At 35.9% G+C, this 22191-nt stretch overlaps 1 protein-coding gene across 6 annotated transcripts in view; it reads right to left on the bottom strand.

Moving 5' to 3' along the window:
* The window catches only part of LNPK (lunapark, ER junction formation factor), a 54497-nt gene that overhangs the window by 6693 nt on the left and 25613 nt on the right, over nucleotides 1-22191 (bottom strand). For 5 of the 6 annotated variants that reach the window (XR_010884559.1, XR_010884562.1, XR_010884560.1 and 2 more), the window contains exons 9-13: nucleotides 21387-21611; nucleotides 15520-15625; nucleotides 14731-14801; nucleotides 13214-13384; nucleotides 4944-5205 (exon numbers count right to left, since the gene is read on the bottom strand). Coding sequence is in view for 1 of the 6 variants with exons in the window: in XM_067299017.1 (XP_067155118.1) it covers nucleotides 5006-5205; nucleotides 13214-13384; nucleotides 14731-14801; nucleotides 15520-15625; nucleotides 21387-21611 (773 nt within the window). In the remaining 5 variants the exon portion in view is untranslated. Of the gene's footprint in view, nucleotides 1-4246; nucleotides 5206-13213; nucleotides 13385-14730; nucleotides 14802-15519; nucleotides 15626-21386; nucleotides 21612-22191 lie in introns of those variants that run through there. The other variant, XM_067299017.1, reaches the window with a different exon arrangement.

Raw genomic sequence — 22191 nt, 5'->3', positions numbered from 1 at the left:
CATCTCTAGGTCTTATTCTTGCAGAAAAAAAGTTTGAATGTGACTTGACAGGACCTCAGAGAGGTCCACAAATCAAAAGCAATGGTGAAGAGAAGCCAAATTCCTTGAAACTCTTGACCTTATGGGACAGCCTTTTTTTTTTTTTTTTTTTTTTTAACTGCAGGGAAGCAGTTTTTATTGTTAAAAGCTATTATAACTTTTCTACTTGTTGCATAAGCACCACCACCACCCCCCTCCAAAGACCAAGTATCAAGAAATTCCTACCTACTCAGAATGGCAGCTTTTTCCTCTGAACAGTCAAAATTGAGAGCATGAAGCACATTTAATCTCATACTAGTAGATACAGAATCACGACTATGTAACATACAGACCGCTTCTGCTAGAAGCTTACAGTTTTTCCTCCAAAAGAAGTTGTGATGCTATTACACACCAAGACCTGGAAGCCAACAGTCCTATATCAATCAACCCAGTAGGAACATTAGCAATAGAAGAGTTGGTTGTAATTCCTCCCCTTCATCACCCTCCACAAACTTGAAAACCGAGAACTTCGCCTCAAGACCACAGTCTGTCCTACTCACTTGCCCATCACCACACATCCACAACTGCACATCAAATACCATCAAGCAACTACAGCTCAAGAACGAAGGTAAGAATTAGGGAGAAATGTTTCTCCTAGTCTGAGGGTTAATAATTTGTTTTAAAAAATAAATACTGTTACTTTTACTAATCCTAGAAGTGAGGAACCCTGCCACAGATGGATAATTATCAAAATTTCCACAAACATATTCCTTGCAGTGAATCAAAACTTTCTGACAACAGCTAAAAAAGAACCCTTCCATGAACTACTACACAGATCCTAGGGCTTAATACATCCTTAAGTGAAAGAACACAGGAAAGATGCACACTGGTCACAGAGACTAATTTCTTATTGTCTGCTCACTCCTATGAAACTATTTTAAACCTAATTCCTCCTGGAAATTTACTTGGCTAAATCATTAGAAACTTTCAAACTTCCAGTTTGAGTTTATTCATGGATGACTTACTTTCTTCCTAGTGTCTATACACCTCACACACTTATAACTAATACCTTTTATTTATTTAAAGTGTCAATACTACTGCAGTCTTTCATGTACTACACACTTAAACTTTAGAGGCTAACTTTGCCAAAAATCAAGACAGGTTTTCATTTATCAGTTCAAGAAAGTAATTGAAAAATGAGGTACTGAGATCTGAGACACTGAAGTTTTAACCATATGACTGGAAAAGAAAGAATATGTTGGAGATATGCAAAAACAATCACTAAGACTTGGAAGAAAGTGAGGGCTGAAAGATTTTGCTTGAGGACAGTCAGCATACAGATCAAATGATGCTCTGCCAACAGTGATGTTAAAATGAATTTTCAGGGTTAATATTCTATTGAAACATTCACGGAAAGGTCATTCCTTACCCCTGTCGTCTTCCTGATTATGAAAGAGCTAACAAACCCTCTACTCAGAAGTAGCTTATTTACAAGGACTTTATATTCACAAACAAGCACAAACAAGCTTCTTAAGTATTACTTTACTACCCCACTTCATGATTTTCTCCTCCTCCAGGCTACAGGAATAAAGGGGCTTGTACAACATCTTTCACATGACTAGGTTTTTAAGTACTTTTGAAAGTATTCAAAATGCATATAATGTGTTCAAATACACATTGGGAAGTCAGAAGACAACAAAACACAGGGCCATCCTATTTGTTACATTTCGCCACACATACTTTCTTCCATCTTTCTCATCTTTTGAGAGTCAGTCTAAAACCGGGATAAATCACTGATGACTGCTGTACCTTTTTATTCTAGATACTCCTTTTTTGAGTTTTCAGAGCTACAAAAGCATGACTAAGTCTGGCAACACAAAGTCTAAACTGCTCTTCCCTGAAAGATATTTATGGATTCCAGGCCAATTTCTGTTGGACAGGCACCTATTATTATTGCCATTCTTAAAGACAGATGCCAAGAACCAACTGCCCCAGAAACAGAATCTTTTTTTACATTCATATAAGGACTGAGGCATACATACCTGGCAGTATGCATACTTGTGAAAGCTTACTGTAAATTTAGGAAAGCCCAGAGTCCATTTCTATCATTGGCATCTCCCCAAGTCTGAAGTCACTTACAGATTAATTACCTCTCTACCCTCGCTTATTATGGCTGTTTTAATGCCCTGAAAAATTATAAAGTTAGAAATAAATCATTCTCTACTTAAGTAATACCAGGACATCCCTTAACTTCTTTTCCAAGTCTTCTGAAGCAGTTAGTGGGAATGATTGCTTGGAAACATTATCTTTACTGCTTCTTCTATATGAAAACCTCTGAGAAAAACTATCATGTACTTAAGGCTCCCTTATTCTTCCCCTCCTCAAAAATGCTAGGTAGCCTTAGTTCTCATAAGTCTAGGTTTCATGCATTTAAGCAAGTATGTTTTCTTGTCAGGCTGACTGTTTCTACCTGATTCTTCAGTGACATACTAAATACAAATTATCAATCACTCTGTTGAAAGTTGCTAATGTCACATTTAAGCACATTGGGAGCAGTGTTGGGAGAAATAATGCTTCCCCCAGCCATCCCATGCAAGATACCAGTTCTTCTCTTTCAAAAAGAATTCAGATTCCCAACAACCTAAGATTTGACATAGCAGAAAGTATGTTTCCTTGATAAAAGGAGACCATACAGAAATACATATCTTGCAGTAACAAAAGAAATAGATAATTAATATCGGATTCTTTTCTCAGCCTATTCAATAGATATTGTATGCATACAGCCTGATAACTGCATCTCAAGGGAAGGACCTAGAATACTCTACAGATACATAAAATACAATTTTTAAAGTAAATTAACACACAGGCCTAGAATAATCTCAATCACTGAAGTGATAGTAATTCAAATATCCCTAATGGGGATCATACATTAAATTTTACCTGTTTAGTACTACAAAGATAAGCACATCCAATAGCTTAACTGGGTTGATTCACTACACTGTCCTGTGATTTCTTTTTAAAAAAGAGCCTTTACACAGATAAACTGGTGATGCACGAAATAGGGATATTTGAAAATTTTACACAAATGCATAAGCATTATTATCTTTCAAAATTTCCAATATTTTGTTTCATAGAAGTTTCAGGATAGAAGATACACACTTTTTTTAAAAATTACAAAAAATGTGTTCCCCTATCACTTTGTGATAGGTACTTTTCTCATACTCAGAGGCAATGTTTGGAAAAGGGACTGTTTTCTTTAGATTCCAAATCAAGATAGTCACACATGAAATGGTTAACTGTTTTTACTAATTCTGTATAACATGTAACCAAACATCTACAAGTACTCTTTAAATCACTTGCCTGCACTTTGCCTATTAAGACTAATTGAAATATGAATTGCAACTAGTTAACCAGAATTTTTTTTTTTTTTAAATCTAAATACAGACCTTCTCCTGAACTTGAACCTGAGGGTTGAGCTTTTAAACTAACCTGAAAGAATCAGAAAATAATGCATATATTGGAAAAGAAACACTAATTACTGCTGTTCAGGTACAAACTTGTGTCTCATATTCAGATACAGAATCTGAGGTCATATTTAGAAACATACTTCTTGCAGAGGGCGTTAGCATTAAGATTTTGCTGCCTTTATATTGTAAAAACAGTTCATTTTGAGCCCAAGATGAAATATTTTTAAAGTGTGTTTAAAAGTTTTCCCCTCCCTCCATATAGTGAAGTACATGGAGGGCATTACAGACTCAAAGGTTTTATCGCAACTACTAGTAAGTCAACTGAGCTAAGCATGGTGAGCGTGTACAAAAAAAATCAGTTTGATTTATTTAGGTGCCTCACTTCGTCACCAGAAGACTTCTGGTCCGGGTTCCCAACTATTATATTTATCTGGACTTGCATAATAAGTGTGCTTAGCTTTAAACATTTATATGATTAAAAAGTATAGCTCTGCAGTGATCCAGCAACAAATATTCATTGTGATGTTGTCCAAAAACAGAATTAGATTTTAGGCAGTAGGAAAAATCTTTTGATAATTGCATGTACACTTCCCCTATTGATGAACAATCTATTTCAGTTTTACTAAAGCCATCTTAGCTACATCTATGTGTATGTTCTTTGTAAGCCATCACATTCTTTTTCAATTTCCACAAGGCAACTGTAGTATAGTTGCATACAGCAGATTAGAAGTTCTCTGAAGTTCTAGGAATCACAAAGCAAATATTGCTGCTACATGTCTTTATTTTCCTTTAACAAAATACACAAAGGCACAAAATTCACTTATCTTGTCATTATTTTACAGGTATAAATAGTGCTTTGTATTCAAGTACAATCAAGTGCAGAGACTTCCTATATTTTATGTAAACACAAAAACAGTTTTGTATGTATGCACCTCTGGTTCATCTGCAATGCAAACACCAAAGGAAATAGCATTTATCTGAGTGCCATTTAACTGAATTCTGTCAAGAAGTTAGACAATGAATAACATTGACACCACTGTAATGACACTTTCCATATGCTTAAGTCAAATGTTAGATGACACTTCAGCTTGTAAACATCTGTGTATTTAAAATGTAGTCAATCCATGTTAGCAGGAAAGCATTAAAAAGTATCTTAAGTTCACTAAACCAAACTTCACTAGGTCAGTTGCTGCCAATAATTGCTTTGTTTGACAGCTAAAGGCATATCAAATTATAGGTCACCCCTAAATAAACTTGTACTTTTTAAGTATGCAAAACTGAACAATGGCTACAACTGTTAGACTTCAAATGACTATACATTCTGCTCTGTGTTAACTCATTTAAAGACACATGCTTAATGTACAATACCCATTTTTACACATAGCTTTGACATACTGTGGCAGTGAGGCAGTTCAAGCTCAAGCAATATTTTTAAGTTGTACCATTAAAAAAGCTCACCTGAATAGTAACAGGCATGAACAAAGCTAAAAGAACTAGCTACAGAAGGCACTTGAAGTATTTTATTCTGCTTTCATTAAAGATTCTTCACTCTGTTTAGCTGAAATAGCAGAATCTGTTTCAACAGCTGAAAACTCAATTTCATTTTCTGCTCCCTCTTTTTCAACTTCTTCAGCTAACTTATCATTTAGCTGCTCAGGACTTGGGGCTTGGTTATCTATTTGCTTTGTCTCAATAATCTGAGCAGTTTCTTCTTCAGATTCTGTGAAAAGAAAAAACATCATGTTACCACTTTCAGAAGTGAAGTAGCTAATATTTAGAAAAGAAAGCGTGTGAAACAATATCTTCCAATCACACACAAGTTTCAAGTAGTCACTACATGAAATTCTCAAATACCAAAATCTATTTCATTTTTCTAGCAAGAGAGTCATAAGTTAAAAAAAATCTGTAAAGTTTAAGGAAAAAGAAAATACTATGGAAAAGACTTCAGACCCTATTAAGAAAATATTATACCTTTGGTGCATATATGTTTACATTCACCCTCAACAGAATCTTTCTAAACTTATTCTTTTAATGTGAGACAGTATCAGAATTAAGATCTGATGGTAAATCAGCTTATTTGTGCTTGGTAATGGAAGTTTGCAACGGTATAGCTCTTCCTACAAGACTTCTAACACAGATTTCAACTTAGTAGAAACTACTCTGAACATGAAGAGCATGTAACTAAATATTTTAGAACAATCTAGTTCAGGACATCTCAAAACAAGTGACCAAAATTACTGAGCATTCTTAATCTACCTGTGTCTTCACTCTCAATCTGTACCAGGAGTTTGTGATAACAGGCATATTTTGAAGATTAGAGGTAATACAAGTATTTGACTAAAGTAGTAACTTCTAGCTTCATAACAGGATTTCAGTAGCAAATGGGAAGAGAGACTGTCACATTGTGAAGTAAGCATAAACAATGAATAACTGAACACTAACTAGAGCAGTAGATGACACAGGGGTAGTAAAGACTATTGATGGGAGTCTACTGATTATTATAATGCATATTGTGAAGGCAAACAGTTTGCAAAATTGGTGCAAATTTAAGTTTACAGATCAAAAATGTTAACCTTACCAAATGTTTGTAACTGCTTATTTATCAAAATGTGTTGAGTGTCTGAAAGCAATCAGACTGTTTCAGGCTGATAATCACAGAACACTAGCAGGGCTGAAGTTGTTAGAGCCACTGCTCTGGCTTTGCAAGTTACTACCAAGAAGAGTGGCTGCTGCACACTCTGGTCCAGCAGAACTGGTACAACTGCTGTCTGTCACCAGGAACATGGGACCTCTTCCCCACACACAGCTCCACGGTCTACACCATTCTCCTCAGCTAGCTAGTCCCAGGCTCCACTTCATAGACTGCTCAGTTCAGTTCAGCTTCCCCATTTCTTCATCTGACTTGATCTTCCATCTTAGCAGGTTTGCAGCCAACTTTCCTCCCTACTTTTTCGGTTGCTCAGTCTGCTCAACACCTGCCTTGGCTTCTTGTTCCAGTACTTCTCTGGAGCCGTTTGTCAGATTGTCAGTCCTCTTATTCCTCCCCAAATAGTTTAATGTTCCCAGTTTCTTTCCAGATCATCTCACTCCCCCACTGCTCTTCAAACAATTTTCTTCTTTTTCCAGTCCCAACCTGTGCCCACCCAATCTTAACCTCCCAACTGAGTTTTCTTTGTCTCACCTCTTCCTATTTTCTTCAATCTCAAATTCTATGAACAAGTTTGCTCCTTTACTTGATCCAAGCTTTTCCATACTGAGTTCAGGAGCTAGATTCTCTCTTTACTGCTATGGGTTAGGCTAGAGTCACAAAGAAAGCATATGGTGGGAGAAAGAGATGACTCCATGCCCTTTCTTATAATTCTTAGCATGGTCCAATGCAACCATTACTTTTTACCCAGTTTCAGTTCTGCAGTCCTCAATGGAATGATACTTAGGACCCTGCAGAAGTGACATGTTTTTAGTCTTATGAAGCATAGGGATTGAAGATACTATGCTTTCAGTCTGATCAGAGGTGAATGCTGAGTGCCTAAAACATGTTTAAGGACAGCTTCAGGGAGTATTAGCTGCTAGTCCCCAGAAGCTTCCAATAAAGAGGAGAAAGTCTGACAGGATGCATGTTCTAACCATCTATATTCAAAGGAGAAAGAGAATGATGCTCCCTTCATTTTTATATTCCACTTGAAAGCATGGAGACACCACTTCTAAGGAAAAATTTTCAGGTATATATTTTACATGACCTTTTCCTTCACCTCATTCTTGGGAACTGTTCAAACCCTCCTAAAACGTACAGCTAAAACAAACCAGTTTACATGAAAACTTTAGTCTAATAAAAGTCTGACAAAGTTACACAGAACTCAGGAGTGGATCCTTTAAATGGGAAGTCAGAGAAATCTGTTAGGTTAGTAGAATGCTACTAACTCCACCTATAAATATGGTCAACCTTCATTAGCGATTCCATTTTCAATACATTGATCAATGGAAAGCTTGTCTAAAGTCAATTTGATCATAGTATTGCACAATTTAAATGACTATAAAAGCAGTAGCTAAGAAGAGATAAAGCTCTGAAAGTAAATTTAAAGATGACAAAAAAGTGTTAGTGTCTTCGATAACTAATAATTAACCCATGATTTAACTGAAGAATGCAAGTACATATATATGATCCAAACAGCTATATGCTGCTTCAGGCAAATTTAAGATGTATTAACACAACTTAAGAAACACTGTTCCTGGCTCCAGCAATTCCTTTTTTCCCCCCTAACACCCCTGATTAATGCTTAGTACTTGGAAAGCATATGTACTTCACATCATAAAGAGTCAGCTAGCCTGCTTTTTGTGACAGAATATTTCACTGGATAACCAGTGAAACACAGTACTACATCACTATTAGTCTAAGTGGAAGACATATGTCCTTTATACAGATATTCACAGAAACAGTATAAGTTATACTAAGTATATATTTACTTTGCAACTGTACTTAGAGGGAAAAAAAATGTAGCCTTAGCACCACTAGTACAAACAAACAAGAAATCAAAGATAATCCTTATTCTTCTTTAGATCGCCTTTGGTGGGAGGAGAAAGATCACAAGATAATAGGAAAAAACTACAAAATGGTTAGGATCCATAGATTTCAAAATTCTGAAATACTCTGAGCAAGAGATCTCTGGCGCTTTGGTAACAATGATGGCACACTCATCTAATTCTGCCTCTACAGTGGAATTTTACAAACCCTGGCTTTTTCTAAGCTTTTCTGTTTGAACAGCAACTACTTACCAACAAGAGAAGATAATTCTTTCTGAACTATGAAAAAATAAGCTACAAAATTAAAACTCAGAGCCCAGATTGTCACAAATGAAGCTAGTTTACCTAATTCAAAATAGTTCTGCATGTCAACTCCATACAAGTGATGAGATTAAAACATATTCTGTACAAATGAGAGGCCAAGCACTAGACAGCAACAGTGCACATTTGTCCAAAGCTAATTTTTGTCAAAGATGAGATATGCAATGAAGCTCCCAGTTATTCTTCAAAGACTTTTCTTTTCCAGGTACAGTTCTCAAGAGATTACTGCCAACCCTCCAGATTTTCCACCCACTTGGATTTGTTAGCAAAGCTTGTTGCAAGAGTGCTCTTGACTGAAATACATTGAAGGCAGTGGTGAACAAAAAGCTGCTACGTAAACTATCTGGATTAACTCAACAGTGTTTGCCTGAAATGGGTTAGACAGCTCCTGCACAAATAGTTGAGCTTTCAGCCTCAGGGCAAAGAAAAGATGTTTGTTCTCAAAAGCTGTCTCTTCCACTGAAAGTCTATGCTTTACTCACTAGGGCAGTTAAAATGAGACAGAGGTAGGTATCATTTGGAAGTCATCACCTAGTTTTTAGGTAAATACTTAAATACAGAATCCAACTTATGAGAGCTCCTGTTCACTATCATTATATCACATTATCCATTCCGTTGTGTGTATATCAATACAGAAGTTAAAAGAAAGTATGAAATAAATTTCTAGTGTCTGGGACAAACTGTTTACAAAAGAAAATACTTGAGTATGGTAATTATTCACAAAACTTCATGAAGTCAGAGATTTCACTAACAGCAACTGGCTACACTCAACCTAAACCTAACTCAATCCTACACTAACCTTTCTATTGTCTAAAAGAAATTAGATTTCCACACTTTTGAGACTTTTGGGACAAGTTTTCTTCGCTGCTGCAGCTCCCCATTAGAAGAACAGACTTTCACACAGTGCCACATGGCTAAAATATATTTAAGGAACATGTGCTTCCATAGCAGTCTGTGTTCATGGCTTTTTTATCACAGAAAGCTATTTTTAAGTCTTTGGAAAAGCAGTCCAATATTGACATAGCAGTTGAACCTTTGCAACCTTTATTTTCTACCAAAAAGGCAAGATATGCTGTTCAATGAGACTGAACTTGGTACACTGAAAACAAGTAATTTTTAAATTGAAAAAAATCATATTTACAAGTCATTAAATTCAAGGCAAGCTGATCCATGTTTGCATGAGAAGTCATGGAATTCTGTCTGCATCAGCTGAATTACAGAAAGAACACAGAAGGCAGAAATTCATCTTTTAAAGGAAATAGTGAATTACAGAAGACACAGTGCACTCATGCTGTGCTATAAAAGCAGAGCATGCATTGTTAAAAGGCAAGCCAATTCTCTGAAACAAAGGATGTTTACCAGGCCAGTTTTTTTGAAGATAGACTTTGAACACTGGTTTTGGTCAGACTTGTCAAGCTTATACCTGTTCTTTGTCCTCAGCCAGTTTTATTCCTAGATAAAGTTTCTGCTCCACCTGTAACACTTGCCTAAAGCCAATCTCTATTTTTGGTGGAACTCAAATAAGCACAAGCTTGAAGCAGCAGTATCTTTGAAGGTTAATATTACTGTGAGCCCTTCTGTTGAACAACAAACCAAGTTTCTGCATCTGCTTTTCAAATACTAGCAGTTGCAGTCTACCCAGAAGCCTTAAACATGGGAGAGCATTAAATCATCATTTTGTCAAGATGGTAAAGGAATTCACACAAATATGGAGACAGCATCACATGCTGTCTCCATAAAGTGCTTTACGATGCTTCATGATGAAATCAAAAGTTCAAAGGCATCTAAGACCTTTGAATATCAGCACCACACATTCACCACAAAATGCTTAAGTGATTTGCCAAATTTTCTTGTTTCAACTTTCAAAACATTGCTAAATGTAATGTACTTAAAGAATGCACAGTAGTAGTACCAAATATGGGCAATACAGAATTAATCAAAAGGATAAAAGTGGTTTCTGTTGGCTTTTTCAACAGGACCCAAACATTAATACTTCTAAATGCTCATGAGAAAACAGGCTAGTCTTTAATGAAAGGCATTTAAGATCAAGTCGTTTAAGAAAAAGGTAAGAACAGAACTGAAATATATTGCTTCATTCTGGTAGTAAAATTTCCTAAGCTACTCTGAATAGTGAAGCATGATGTTTGTTCCAGTAATCTGCATAAGAACCACAACTGATGAGACTATATTTCCAAAGGATTTAGAAATCTAAGTTTCAATACCAACAGCACTCCCCATAAGCAATCTTCAGATCTCTTATCCAGAGTAGTATGTAACATGCTTGTCGTTGCATGAGCATATAACTGAAAATAGATTTGGCTTCATTAGTAAATGTAGCTGACAAAAAAAAATATTTATAGCACTTCTGTATCACATTAGCTTGCACAGTTCCTTTGCACTATGGTTTAAGGAGTTACAGATAAGAATCTTCCTATGTTGTCAACATCCTGAAGTTGGTTTCTTGGTGTTAACATTTGTTTACATCTGTAAGTGAAGATACTCTATTCTTGCTATGATAGCAGCTATATTACTCAAGTGAACAAAAGCCTTCCACAAAGCTATACCTCAATAAAATGATAGCTTCATACCTTAAACTTATAAAGAATATGTTTATTTGTTAATAAAATCTGACTGCCTGTAAGCAAAATTATGCTTCTAATTAGTGTTTTGACATAAAAAGTGATTTACTGAAAGTGATATTTTCTCATTCATAAGATTACTCTGTGGCAAGCCACAGGCAGTTAATACACAAAGACAAACTGATAGGGTAGCACAGGCCTATATTACATCAACAAAACATTTCTCAGAGATCAGTTATGTAAAATAGTAATACATTTATTCCATTCCTAGCTGTTCACTAATTATCAAAACAGGTTGTTTCATATTCATCTTGGAGATGACATATTCAGAAAATAGCAGAAATTTAAGCTAGTTAGACATCAAAAGTCAGCATACCGTTATCTCTGCCTCTTCTGAAAAATCAACCTACCCTTCCTAGTAGGGAGGGAGGGGGAACACAAACTGGTGTTTGACCCCACATCTTTTTTTCTTTTTTGAGAGCACATTAATAACACCATACTGATAGAAGTTCTCCTTGTTAAAGATAAACTGGAATATCTCACATTTACTGCATTAAAATCATCCCATATTTTATCCTGAAATACTTGATACAATTCTGCTTCTAAAAAAGCATAAAGTTTTTCGCAGAATTTTCACTCCTACAGCATCTCGTGTCTAATGAAAATCATGCACTAGTTCTTAAGATTTTTCAGTTCTTTACAACATCTATAAACTGACTCAGCAGCTCAGACTCATTAAAGACATAGTTTGATAAGCATTTCTTTAATGATAATACCAGTTTAATTAGCACTTGATCTCCCAAAACCTCTAAGAACCTGCAGCTGAATAATACTCAGAAGTCTCAAAGGCACATATCTCCAAGGGCTGAACACTTCTAGTCTTCTTGACTGAGACAAATAACCAGAGTTTTGAAGATCCCAGTAACAAATGATAGCTTGTCTGTATCAAAATTCTGCCTTTAGAAGGAGCTAAGCAGCTACTAATTCATCCTCCACTCACTTAAAAAAAAAAGATCATTTGAGGACAAAGACAAAATCTGCATGGTCTTAACTTCAAGCATCTGATTTAGGCCTTACTTCCATAATAGTAATAGTAGTGAAGCAGTTTTAAAAGTTCCCATTTCCACTGTTATCTCTGTTTCTGCATACCTTTCTCCCCTCCCATACCTTCTTCCATCCTACAGAAGGACACACTGTCCCTTCAGGTGTGCCAGTAGCCAGCTCTACAGCTGCCTTGCAACTAGCTAAGGCAAACTGCTTTGTGTTACAAGCACCGCTTTTAATGTGGGAAGAGGACACTATGGCACAGGAAAAGAAACCGAACAAGTTTTGCCTACAGAACACCCACACCAAACCACACCCAGAGATGGCTACAGTTAGATAAGACTTCCCTATCCCTTTCATTCAGTCTTCTCATGCCTGAAAGTAAATGCTGATGCCATTTTGTACCCAGTGTTAAAGATAACTGAATAGAAACATTATTTTTATTATATTCTACTTGGGACAGTTTCCTGCAGCTGGTGCAGTTTCAGTGTTCACAGCAGTGTTCACTATTTGATAACTCTGTACCACGCGCTCCCTGGTATAAAAACAAAAATTCCAATATGCACACAATAACACATCTAACTGGAGATTCTTTGGTTTGAAATTTTAATTTCTGAAGTCTTCTAAACACTGAATCTTCCTGTTGGCTGTATACCAGATGCCTACTTTATCTGCAGACTATAAAACTTCTCAAAAGGAACTATGTTAAATTAAAATTGACAATTTGTCTTTGAACTCCCCGATTTTAAACAAGGTAGTTTTACTAGATTTTCCTGCCCTGAGGAAAACAACAAAAGGAACAAAGGCAGAAATTCCAACACACCTCAATCAAATGACCTGCTGAACACAGTGAAAGTTAACCACTTCAGGACATACTGCCTTCCTAACTATTTGTATAATTTACAATGCTATTTTCCATCTGTTTATCAGTAACATTGGAGTTAAGAATTTTAAGCCATCATTTCCAAGATATACATGAAGAAATTTAGGGTACAGGACAGAAAACCACACTATCAACAAGCTAAGCTAGTAATGTTTTTGTCCCTACTTCTAGGCAACAAAAAGAATTGAAAGAAAAACTGCATCCACCAGGAAGTTGTTCTTATTCTTATGAGAGACTCATCTAGGCAGAGAACTCCTTGGGTACAGCAGATAAATATGAACACAAATCTTACATACCAGTAAAAGAACATGGTAGCTACAAGAAGGTGGGAGAACCTCACTGGACATTAGAAAGAGAGCAGACTTCACAAGATTAGTACATACCTTCTGTCTGTTCATTCTCCTGCAGCTTTCTCTCTCCAGTATCTAAAGGCTCAGTTTCAGATTGCAATTCTGCAGGTTGCTTTTTTTCAAAATTGAAGTCTGGAAGTCGTGGAGCTTGGGGTCTAGTTTTTCTTGCAGGATTCAGGAAAAAGCAGTAGGCACACCTAAAAGCTGCATAAAAGCACATCCAAGAAGTGGCCTCACTAACCAATTTCGTGTCCCACCTTATTCCTACACAACACTTCGACCATCCAAGATGCTAAAAATCAGATATCAAATAATAATAATACATCAAAAGGAAATTATTTCTTTTTTCCACCTCAGCTTTTCAAAACAGAGAATTAAATAGCTATCAGTACCTGAGAGCACCTCCATCAAATTTATACAAATTTTTCCACACAGCTCTATTTTTGACTTCAGTATACATCTTCCTCTTAAATACCTGTTTTCTTTGGGCTCTGCCTCACTTACCTATAAACATTTTTCCCCAGCTTTATGCAACATTTGATCACAGTGAACAAAATGCAATTCAGTACAACAAGATGTTGCCAGATGGTAAACCTCTAGTCTGTTCTTCCATTCTTTCCTACAGAACACCTAAGATAATATCCCCTTACAAAGGGTGAACCTAATGTCACCTTAAAAAAAAAAAATTGCTATGGATTCTTCAAGTTATTTCTCACTATTTACTCTTTGAAGAGCATTCTGTTCCACATATGCTTAATTAAGATAAAAACAATTTTGTTTAGGAGAAATACCGTATGCCACATAATGGTTAAATGCATATTTTTGCTAAGACAAGGGAGAAAATGGTTATTTCTTGCACATTTGAACTGTGAATATGTTTAAGCTAAGATGACATCTAGTCTTAATATCCTGAGTCCATATGAAGTGCAGCTTATTCTCTTACAATGCTGTGTATTTTCCTCACAAAATTGAGAGACAAAATGAAATAGAAGATTTATCTAAAATTTTTTCATTTCTTAAACATCGAGCTTACACTTGTGGTAGAAGAGGAGACAAAATAAAACATCTGTGTTCAATAAAGAGCTATGTCTGTCTGAAGTTAGTCAGCCATAAATTCACATATAGCCCCTCAGGGCTTGTTCCCACTCCTTTTCTGATGCCTCCCCAAGATCATCTTGCCAAAGCAAAGTTTTGTTTAAGTTCTGGTAAAAGAGGAGTACTTTAATGTCAGATACTTTCTCAATATAAAACCCTTCTGAGAACCATTCATAACCAGTAGCAATTCTCAGGGATGTATTGGAGGAGGCTTATTTCTACTAAATAGCTTTCTACACATAAAATTCTTGGCCTGAAAGTTGTAATAAAGTATTTTAAAATCTTAAAGTGAACCCTAAGATATGGAGTAATAAGTTACCATAAAACTGTTCCCACATGAAGTGGCATTTCACAGTGCCAGCTAAGTACTTAATTGCAACCAAAATGAGGCATGATGCATGTTAGTCATAAAACATAAGCAGACTACCAGAAGTAGACTATAGATCAGTTCTTACCTACATATTCAAACTCCTCCTTCAAAGCCATACCATTGTGAGAAAAACATTGCTGACATATTAGGGCATACCTAGAAAACATTAGCAATATAATTACATAGCTTTAAGTATTAAGACACTGTAGTAACAGATGTATTTTACCTCAGATATTTGCTAATAGCTTGGATATTTACTCTTAAAAGGTGCATACAGATTTATTTGGCTTTAAACTGTAAAGAACAGTTTTTAAAGTTGGTTAAAAACAGTGAAAGATTCTTTGCTACAACTTAAGCCTCATGATTAAACAGATTTTTTTATTTTAAATATCAGATTTGTCAGAAAATCACATCCCAACTATTAAATAGTTCTTCTTTCATTAGAATACAGTCAATATGAAAAATGATCGTAGTGGAAGTTCTGATATGTTTAGACAGTTCTGAAGGCAATCTGAAAGCAACTGTAATGGTAATAAAGCCGAAGACTTAAGACAATCAAATGATTTTAGTTAAGTATGGTTCATTCACCCAGTTGAATATTCAAGATTTTTCTTTTTGTATCACATGTTTAATACAGCTCAAAGTGGAGATGAATCTCAAAAAAGTTTACCATTTTCCCTACAAGCAGATTTCAGATGAAGCACTACAAAAGGGCCATTTCATTATGAAAATTTAGGACGAAAAACACAAAGTAGCTTGCAATACTTCTAACTTTGCCCCTCTGTTTAAGAAGAAAAATAAAAAAAAAAGAAAGAAAGGTTAAGCAGCTCACTGCCTCTTAAAAATTTATGTATTCCCTTTAGTAACAGTTTACCTGTTCTGAGGACCATCACCAACCAAATATTCAATAACTCTATCCACAACTCCCCTTTCTCGAGGAAGAATAGGTCTTGCTAAAGGAGGGCCTGGAGGATGAAGACCTAGAAAGACACAAACTATATGTCAAACTGATTTTTGGCTTTGTATATAACCTGATAGTTTACTGTACATGCTACAATAATAAAATAATTGCACCTACTTAATATAAATGGTATTTCTAAATCCATCAGGGAAGCTGTAAGGCTTCTTTAAACTCAACAGTTCAAAGTTCTTCCCCTCTTCCAACCTATCTTTAAATTGTTCCACCATTTACACCTTTGATATCTAATTAAATTCATAACTTTAAAGAACTTAATGCATTGAGAGCATGTGTCTTTATGTACTCTCAAATCTGCATATTCAATCATTCAAGTTTACACTAGTAAAATTGGTAAAACCAATTACACCAGTAAAGAACTAAAGTTACCAAAGAAGCACCCATTGGTTTCTGTGTAGTTACTGGACTCCAGAACTTAACTAAAAACAATATCCATTCAACCTATACACTAAATCTGTCTTGCCCTTTGATATCTTGGTAATCCCACACTTGACAGAAAGGTAGATACTTTCATTTTAATGCTTAGTCAAAGAAGTTAGAATGTCATTGTTAATATCCATGTATTTACTAAGCCACTATCAAAATAAGACTCCTTTAAAAATGGGTAATACCAAGCAATAGTTGCTACCACTTTTGTTTACACACGGCAGCAAAAACAGACCAACAGCAAGCACTTTTCTTTCTACTGACAGAAGTTGTAAAACACCTGATCTAGTGTACAAAAACATCTGCCAATTTCCATTTTTGTAGCTTTGAGCTCTTATATTTACCTTCTCTTCCAGCCTTAATACAGAAGATGCTAAGCATAATATGAGCAAAACATGATTTGGTAAGATATTAAGTCTAAATCATTCAGATATCACCATTCAAATAACCAAGTATCTGAAACTGTTTTCCAAGGCCATGCTACTGGCCAAGAGATTTTAGACAGGAGTATGAGATGAATAAGTTACAGAACTTACAAGAATTTAAATGGACACAACTTAAAAGTATTTCCATAAGACTTTTATGATTCATGTTGAAAGGCCACGAAAGAGGACATTTTCAAACAGGACAAACAAAGAAGTCCTTTCAGAACTCTGAAGTTGGGAGAAGGAGGTCACTTTAGACAACTGAAGAGAAAAATTATTAAACCTAACAGATCAAATGAGACTCAGTTTAACATGAAGACAAAACTACTTGTCATATTGCAAAGCCCTATTTGAGTTCAAAATGGTTAAGGTTAGGTGGAAAAACTTCAACTAATGTTAGCAGGTTTCATACCGAAGACATACATCATCAGTTCTGTGAAACACTAAGTTGGGTACAGCCAGCCACTTTGCCAACACTTGAGTGCAGAAACATCAGTGGGGAATAACATTTCCTTCTGTGGAAGACTAGGGAACTGGTATTTGCTCTGAAGGAAGAGGAAACTTCTTGTTCTTACCTATGGTGAAATAGGCTTGTTGCAGGGAGATCCAATGGTGGGAATACACTTGAAAGTGTGTCCTTTAGAGAGCACTTACACTATCCAAGATTAATCTAATGACCTCATCCATCAGACCATTTTTTGCAGGTGATAGTATTATCAAGTTCCACAGCTTGAATGCTTCTCAGCAAGGTTGTGAACAAACACGCACACACTTCCTACTCCTCCAAAGCACTGTCCCCTAGGTTCTGACCTGCAATTACTCTTCAGAACAAAGGGTTCTGCAGACTATTCACAAGTCCTGACGTACCTCCACGCTCATGTGGAGGAGAGATTCTTTCCAGGACAACGCACCACATACCTGAGAGGCCAAGACTTTGCTACACCCACTAGCCACCCATTCCACAGTGAACCACTGTCTATACCCAAAAGCTCATCCAGTAGTTCAGGAAGCTATTCTATGATTTGGGATCATATTTAGCATATTAAATAGATCGCTGCCACCCTGTAGAGGAAGAATACCTCTAGCGGGACAGTGCTATAACCTCACATAGCACCATACACCATTAGCTCTAGGCAGCTTGTGCTGTTACTGCAGTTTTGCTTGTCAATGAAAGAAATCAGCATGTAATGGTCTGAAGCCATGCAAGAACTAATTCTTAGAAGTAAAACCTTCAAGACACTGAAAGTAACCAGAGTTTCCTCAGGAAAAAGTTCTGGCTTGTAGCTATTCTCACTATATCCAGCAAAAAAAAAAAAAAAAGAGACATACAAATGGCATGGCTTAAAAGAAGGGCTTTTGGTGACTGTAGATTCAGTTTTCAGTTCTCTTGAATTTGCTATATGGTTCCAGTAATTTTCTTGGGAATATTTGTTTAACAGAATCCCCCAAATAATGGCCAATGAACGGAGGAGGAAGTTGAGTACAAACTAAGCCCATTGCTCCAAGACACAAAAAGGATTTTAAAGAAAACCTAAATAAAGGACTACCAAGAGAGCAGAGTTTGTTAAGTTGAACTAATTTGAAAGGACATTTAATTCAAAAATATCATGGAAAAACAGTGGACTTCAAACTTCTGAGAAGAGTTTCATTATAGCATCTTAGCTGGGGACAACATTGGGGCATGCATGAAGTCAACACTTCCAGCAATGCAACTGATATTTTTTCATAAAACTATGCACGGAAGTAGCATGTACCCATAACCACATACACAAAGACAGGACAGCAAGTCTTTGGTAAACTGACCCAACATGGACTTTAAGTTTAAATACAGCAGTAAATGTAACTGCCAGCAATTGTTATTTCAAGTCTACCTTTTAATCACAGATTGGAAGGACAAAGGAAAAAAAATTAGGTTATGGCAGGAAATTAGATTATGGCCTGATGTTTAATCACTGTGTAGAGCTAAACATAAATTCCCTGCTGCAAACAAACATTGTTTCAAGAACCACCAAAATTTTGGGAAATGTCCTCCTGAAGTGCTACATGTTGAATATGATTAATCTTGCCATTAAGGTTACAATATTTCTGACAGCACAGCCTTTCAAAACTTAGCAAGATCTCTTCTCATCAATATTAGTTAATTGACCCAAAAGGAATATCTTAATCTTTATAAGCACAATAAAATTTGTTGAGAAGACACTGTAACTCACAACTCTTCAATAAGTATGATGACATTTCACTCAAAATAAGTGTTTTTAAAATAACCTCCATTTTCAAACAACAAAAGAACTGATAATTCAAGAGAAAACAGTGAATGCATTTAAGTTATTCCTGTATTCCATCAACAAGTAAGAGCCAAGATTAAAAAAAAATCTCAAAGCAGCAAGCCAGGACAAACTCAATGCAACATCTCCTGGGCCTTACATTTCATTTTACAGATTCAAAAAGAGCTGTCAAGAGAAGACTTCAGGCAAAATGTATTTTCCAGGGCTTCACAAAACACTGACAGACCTTAAGCTTCCATTAAAAAAGTGAATGAAAAACACTCAATACAAGTATGAAGGTAAAGATATGCAACACTGATGCAATATGCAAGAGAAAAAACTCTGGAATAATTTTGTAGATATTTGGTTAAAACTCAAGCCCATATTTAGCCTTCTATTCAGAAGATTGAGTTTTCATATGACCTGTATACTACCAATATATGAAAGTTTCTAGAAGTTAAAAAGTAAAGCTATCTAGAGATACGAAACATTAGAACATGCTCCAAGAGTATCTTCAATTACCTGCCTACTAATAACTCAAACCAAGCATCTTGGTTCTCATGCTGTTATGGACACCAGTAATTAATATAAACATCAAAAGCAATCATTGTAGAAAGACTGGTCATTTTCGCAAAACTTGGCAAACTCTCAACTACCTGCTGGTTATTAATTTTCAAACATATGGGAGCTCGGTGGTAATACACGTTAAATTGATTCTCCTCTACAAAATATAGTATAATGAAAATGAATTATTAATCTTCTCTACTTTAGAGATAATTAAGGCTATTCGTATTTGTTGCAAGCCATGCGTAAACTTAGATGCAATGATATTACTCTCAGAAACAGAATTTACATACTTTTCACTACATCTGCAACTGAGATCTTATATGCCCAGAAAGTTTGGCAAATTCAGGAAAAACAGGGTTTCTGCATTAACTGGAAATTCCAGTGGTTTCCATTTCTACACCTGACAGAAAGCACTAAGTTTGTTCAAGAGACCAGTTATTACTGGGAAAAAAAATGTGCCTATACAGTATATACAAAATCTGCATTAAGAACTTTTTTTTTTTTAATTAACAGACTTGGCACCTGTCCCTTGAAAAAAAAATCTCATTAATTTTTTTGAACCATTGCTGGAGTAAAGGTTGAACTTAGTACAATGTATTCAGTTTGCCTAAATCTTTCCCTAAGGAAAAAACCCTGCAACATGCAGTTGATATTATGTTATTATTTAGGCAGCTTCTTAACCAAGAAGGTACATGGAATTTTAAACTCATTATGACACTTTCAGTAAACAGGTTTCAGAAAACTTAGTTTGAAATCAAATGCCCAGTTTCCTGCTGTGAGTAGCTTATTTCTGATACCTTCAAGATAATCAAGATTAACAACTTGCCTTTGCATTTCAATTTAGGGCTAAAAACAGTATTAGCAGTTTCATAATAAAGATCAACAGTTATTAATCAAAAAACAAGGCTTAATGGACTCTACAGAGAGGAGATCACAACTTCTTCATACGACAAGTTTATGCCGCTACACTGAACACTATGAACAGATATTTTGAAATCCAGCTGCCCAACTTTTTCCACTGAGAGACAGGGTGTCAATGTATTATGTATAGTCCTATTTTTAGATTGTATCATGCAAGTAAGTACAGTTAGTAAGTACAGTTAGTAAGACTTAAGTTTCTTAAAGTTGAAACCAGGGACACAGGTAAAAAACTATTCTTTACCATTGCCTAAAGGGGAAGAAAAAAAAAAAAAGAATTACTCTATTACAGTAGTGCTCAAAAGAATCCTGTCAAGTTGCATCCTTCCTATATTCAAGACAGTTTTATCCCTTTTTTGCCTTGTGATCAAATTGCCAGGCATCCCACAACAAATGAAAGGCCTGGCACTAAACCATACAGTTTTGATATCCTTGAGAACAGGAACAAAATTCCCCCAAAACTCTAAGTTTGGTATCCCTCCTGTGTAATTCTGTTCATGCTTTATTTGAGAAAACTCACCCAATCTGAACACTAGGCAGAAATCCAGGGAAAAGCATCTTCAGGATACAAAACCAATTCAGAAGAGCATTCGCTTCTATAAGATCTCAACCAAACTGTTGCTAAACTTTTGACTACTGTACCCAACGTGTAACTTTAGAAAAATTCAGCTATAAGGTGAAGACGACTTTTCCAGGGTACTCTGTATTTTACACTTTAATCTATGCTACATTAATATCTCTGCCAGAATAAAAATTCAAATAAATGTCAAGATGCATGTTAGGAAATATGCGCAGGGTTTAGTGAGAAACATGACTCTATTCTGAAAGCATTCTCTTTACCTGATTTATATAAACATAGAGCTCCCCTAAACCAAGGACATAAAAAGGTATGCTATATTGTTGACTACAGAATACTGCAAAGTTTTATTGCCATTTAAACAAAGAAGCCATAACAGTTAAATGAGCTCAGGCAATAGTTTCAGCATCAAAAGGTACCAGCTGTAAAGAGTTATGGCTAATTGAATATGGAACTCCCACTTAATCAGATAACTGCTCTGCTATTTCCAAATGAAATGCCATTTCCATACTGTCTGAAAATGGCCTATTTTATTGGTAACCAGAGAAAACAATATAAACTGTAAATAACATTAAGTGCTCTGTTTACCCATTCCAGGCACTGAAGTAGCAGGGGACCCAGGGCGTCTTGGTAAAACATTTGACTGCAAGGATGGCACAACAGTTCTTTCCAGGGGTCCGCTCAGAGCTGATGGGTCTCTCTGCAGATTAGGAGATGCTGTTACTGGAACAGGTGATTTTGGAGAGCCTTGTTTAGGAGTTGCAGAAGTGGGTGTAGAAGCATTTCTTTGAGCTGTGGTCCTCTGACGGATTTCTGACAAGAACACATGCATACTGAATTCAACATCTAGCGTTACAATAAGCAAGAGTTATTAGTCAAAGCACATTAATATTGCTGTTCTAATCAGCACAGAAATAACCTAGTCAAACAAAACCAGAAAGGTCTATGACCAAAGACTACCAGCAGCCTGCCTGAGTATGCCATAGAAATTAAACTCAAACAGAATGCTGTATTTTAATAGCAATGATCATTAACTTTTATACACTCAGTCTTCCAGAAAAAAAGTTAGCAGATACTTACCATACAATTGCATACTCTAAGCCAGAAGATATGGAGCCATGAACAGGTAGATTCAGCCAACAATGTACAAGCAGAACTGACCACTATTTGACTCCATGGTTTAAATATGCTTCCAAATATTTTGTTTTCCACAGGACCTAAAATTATTCAGCTAATATCTACAATACCTCGGCTAAGTGCTCAGAGTTATCAGATCTTTTTTTCAGATTGGTTAAATGAAATAGTTCCAAAACCAGAACAAGCTACTAGGTCATACAGTTTCATTTACTCTGCTCAACAACACTATCAACAGGACATTTGCTTGGATTGTCAC

Source organism: Apteryx mantelli, chromosome 6, assembly GCF_036417845.1.
Source record: "Apteryx mantelli isolate bAptMan1 chromosome 6, bAptMan1.hap1, whole genome shotgun sequence".
In the NCBI taxonomy this organism is placed as follows: Eukaryota; Metazoa; Chordata; class Aves; order Apterygiformes; family Apterygidae; genus Apteryx; species Apteryx mantelli.
Note: the sequence above shows the minus strand (reverse complement) of the source record. Positions and strands in the feature narration are given on the sequence as shown.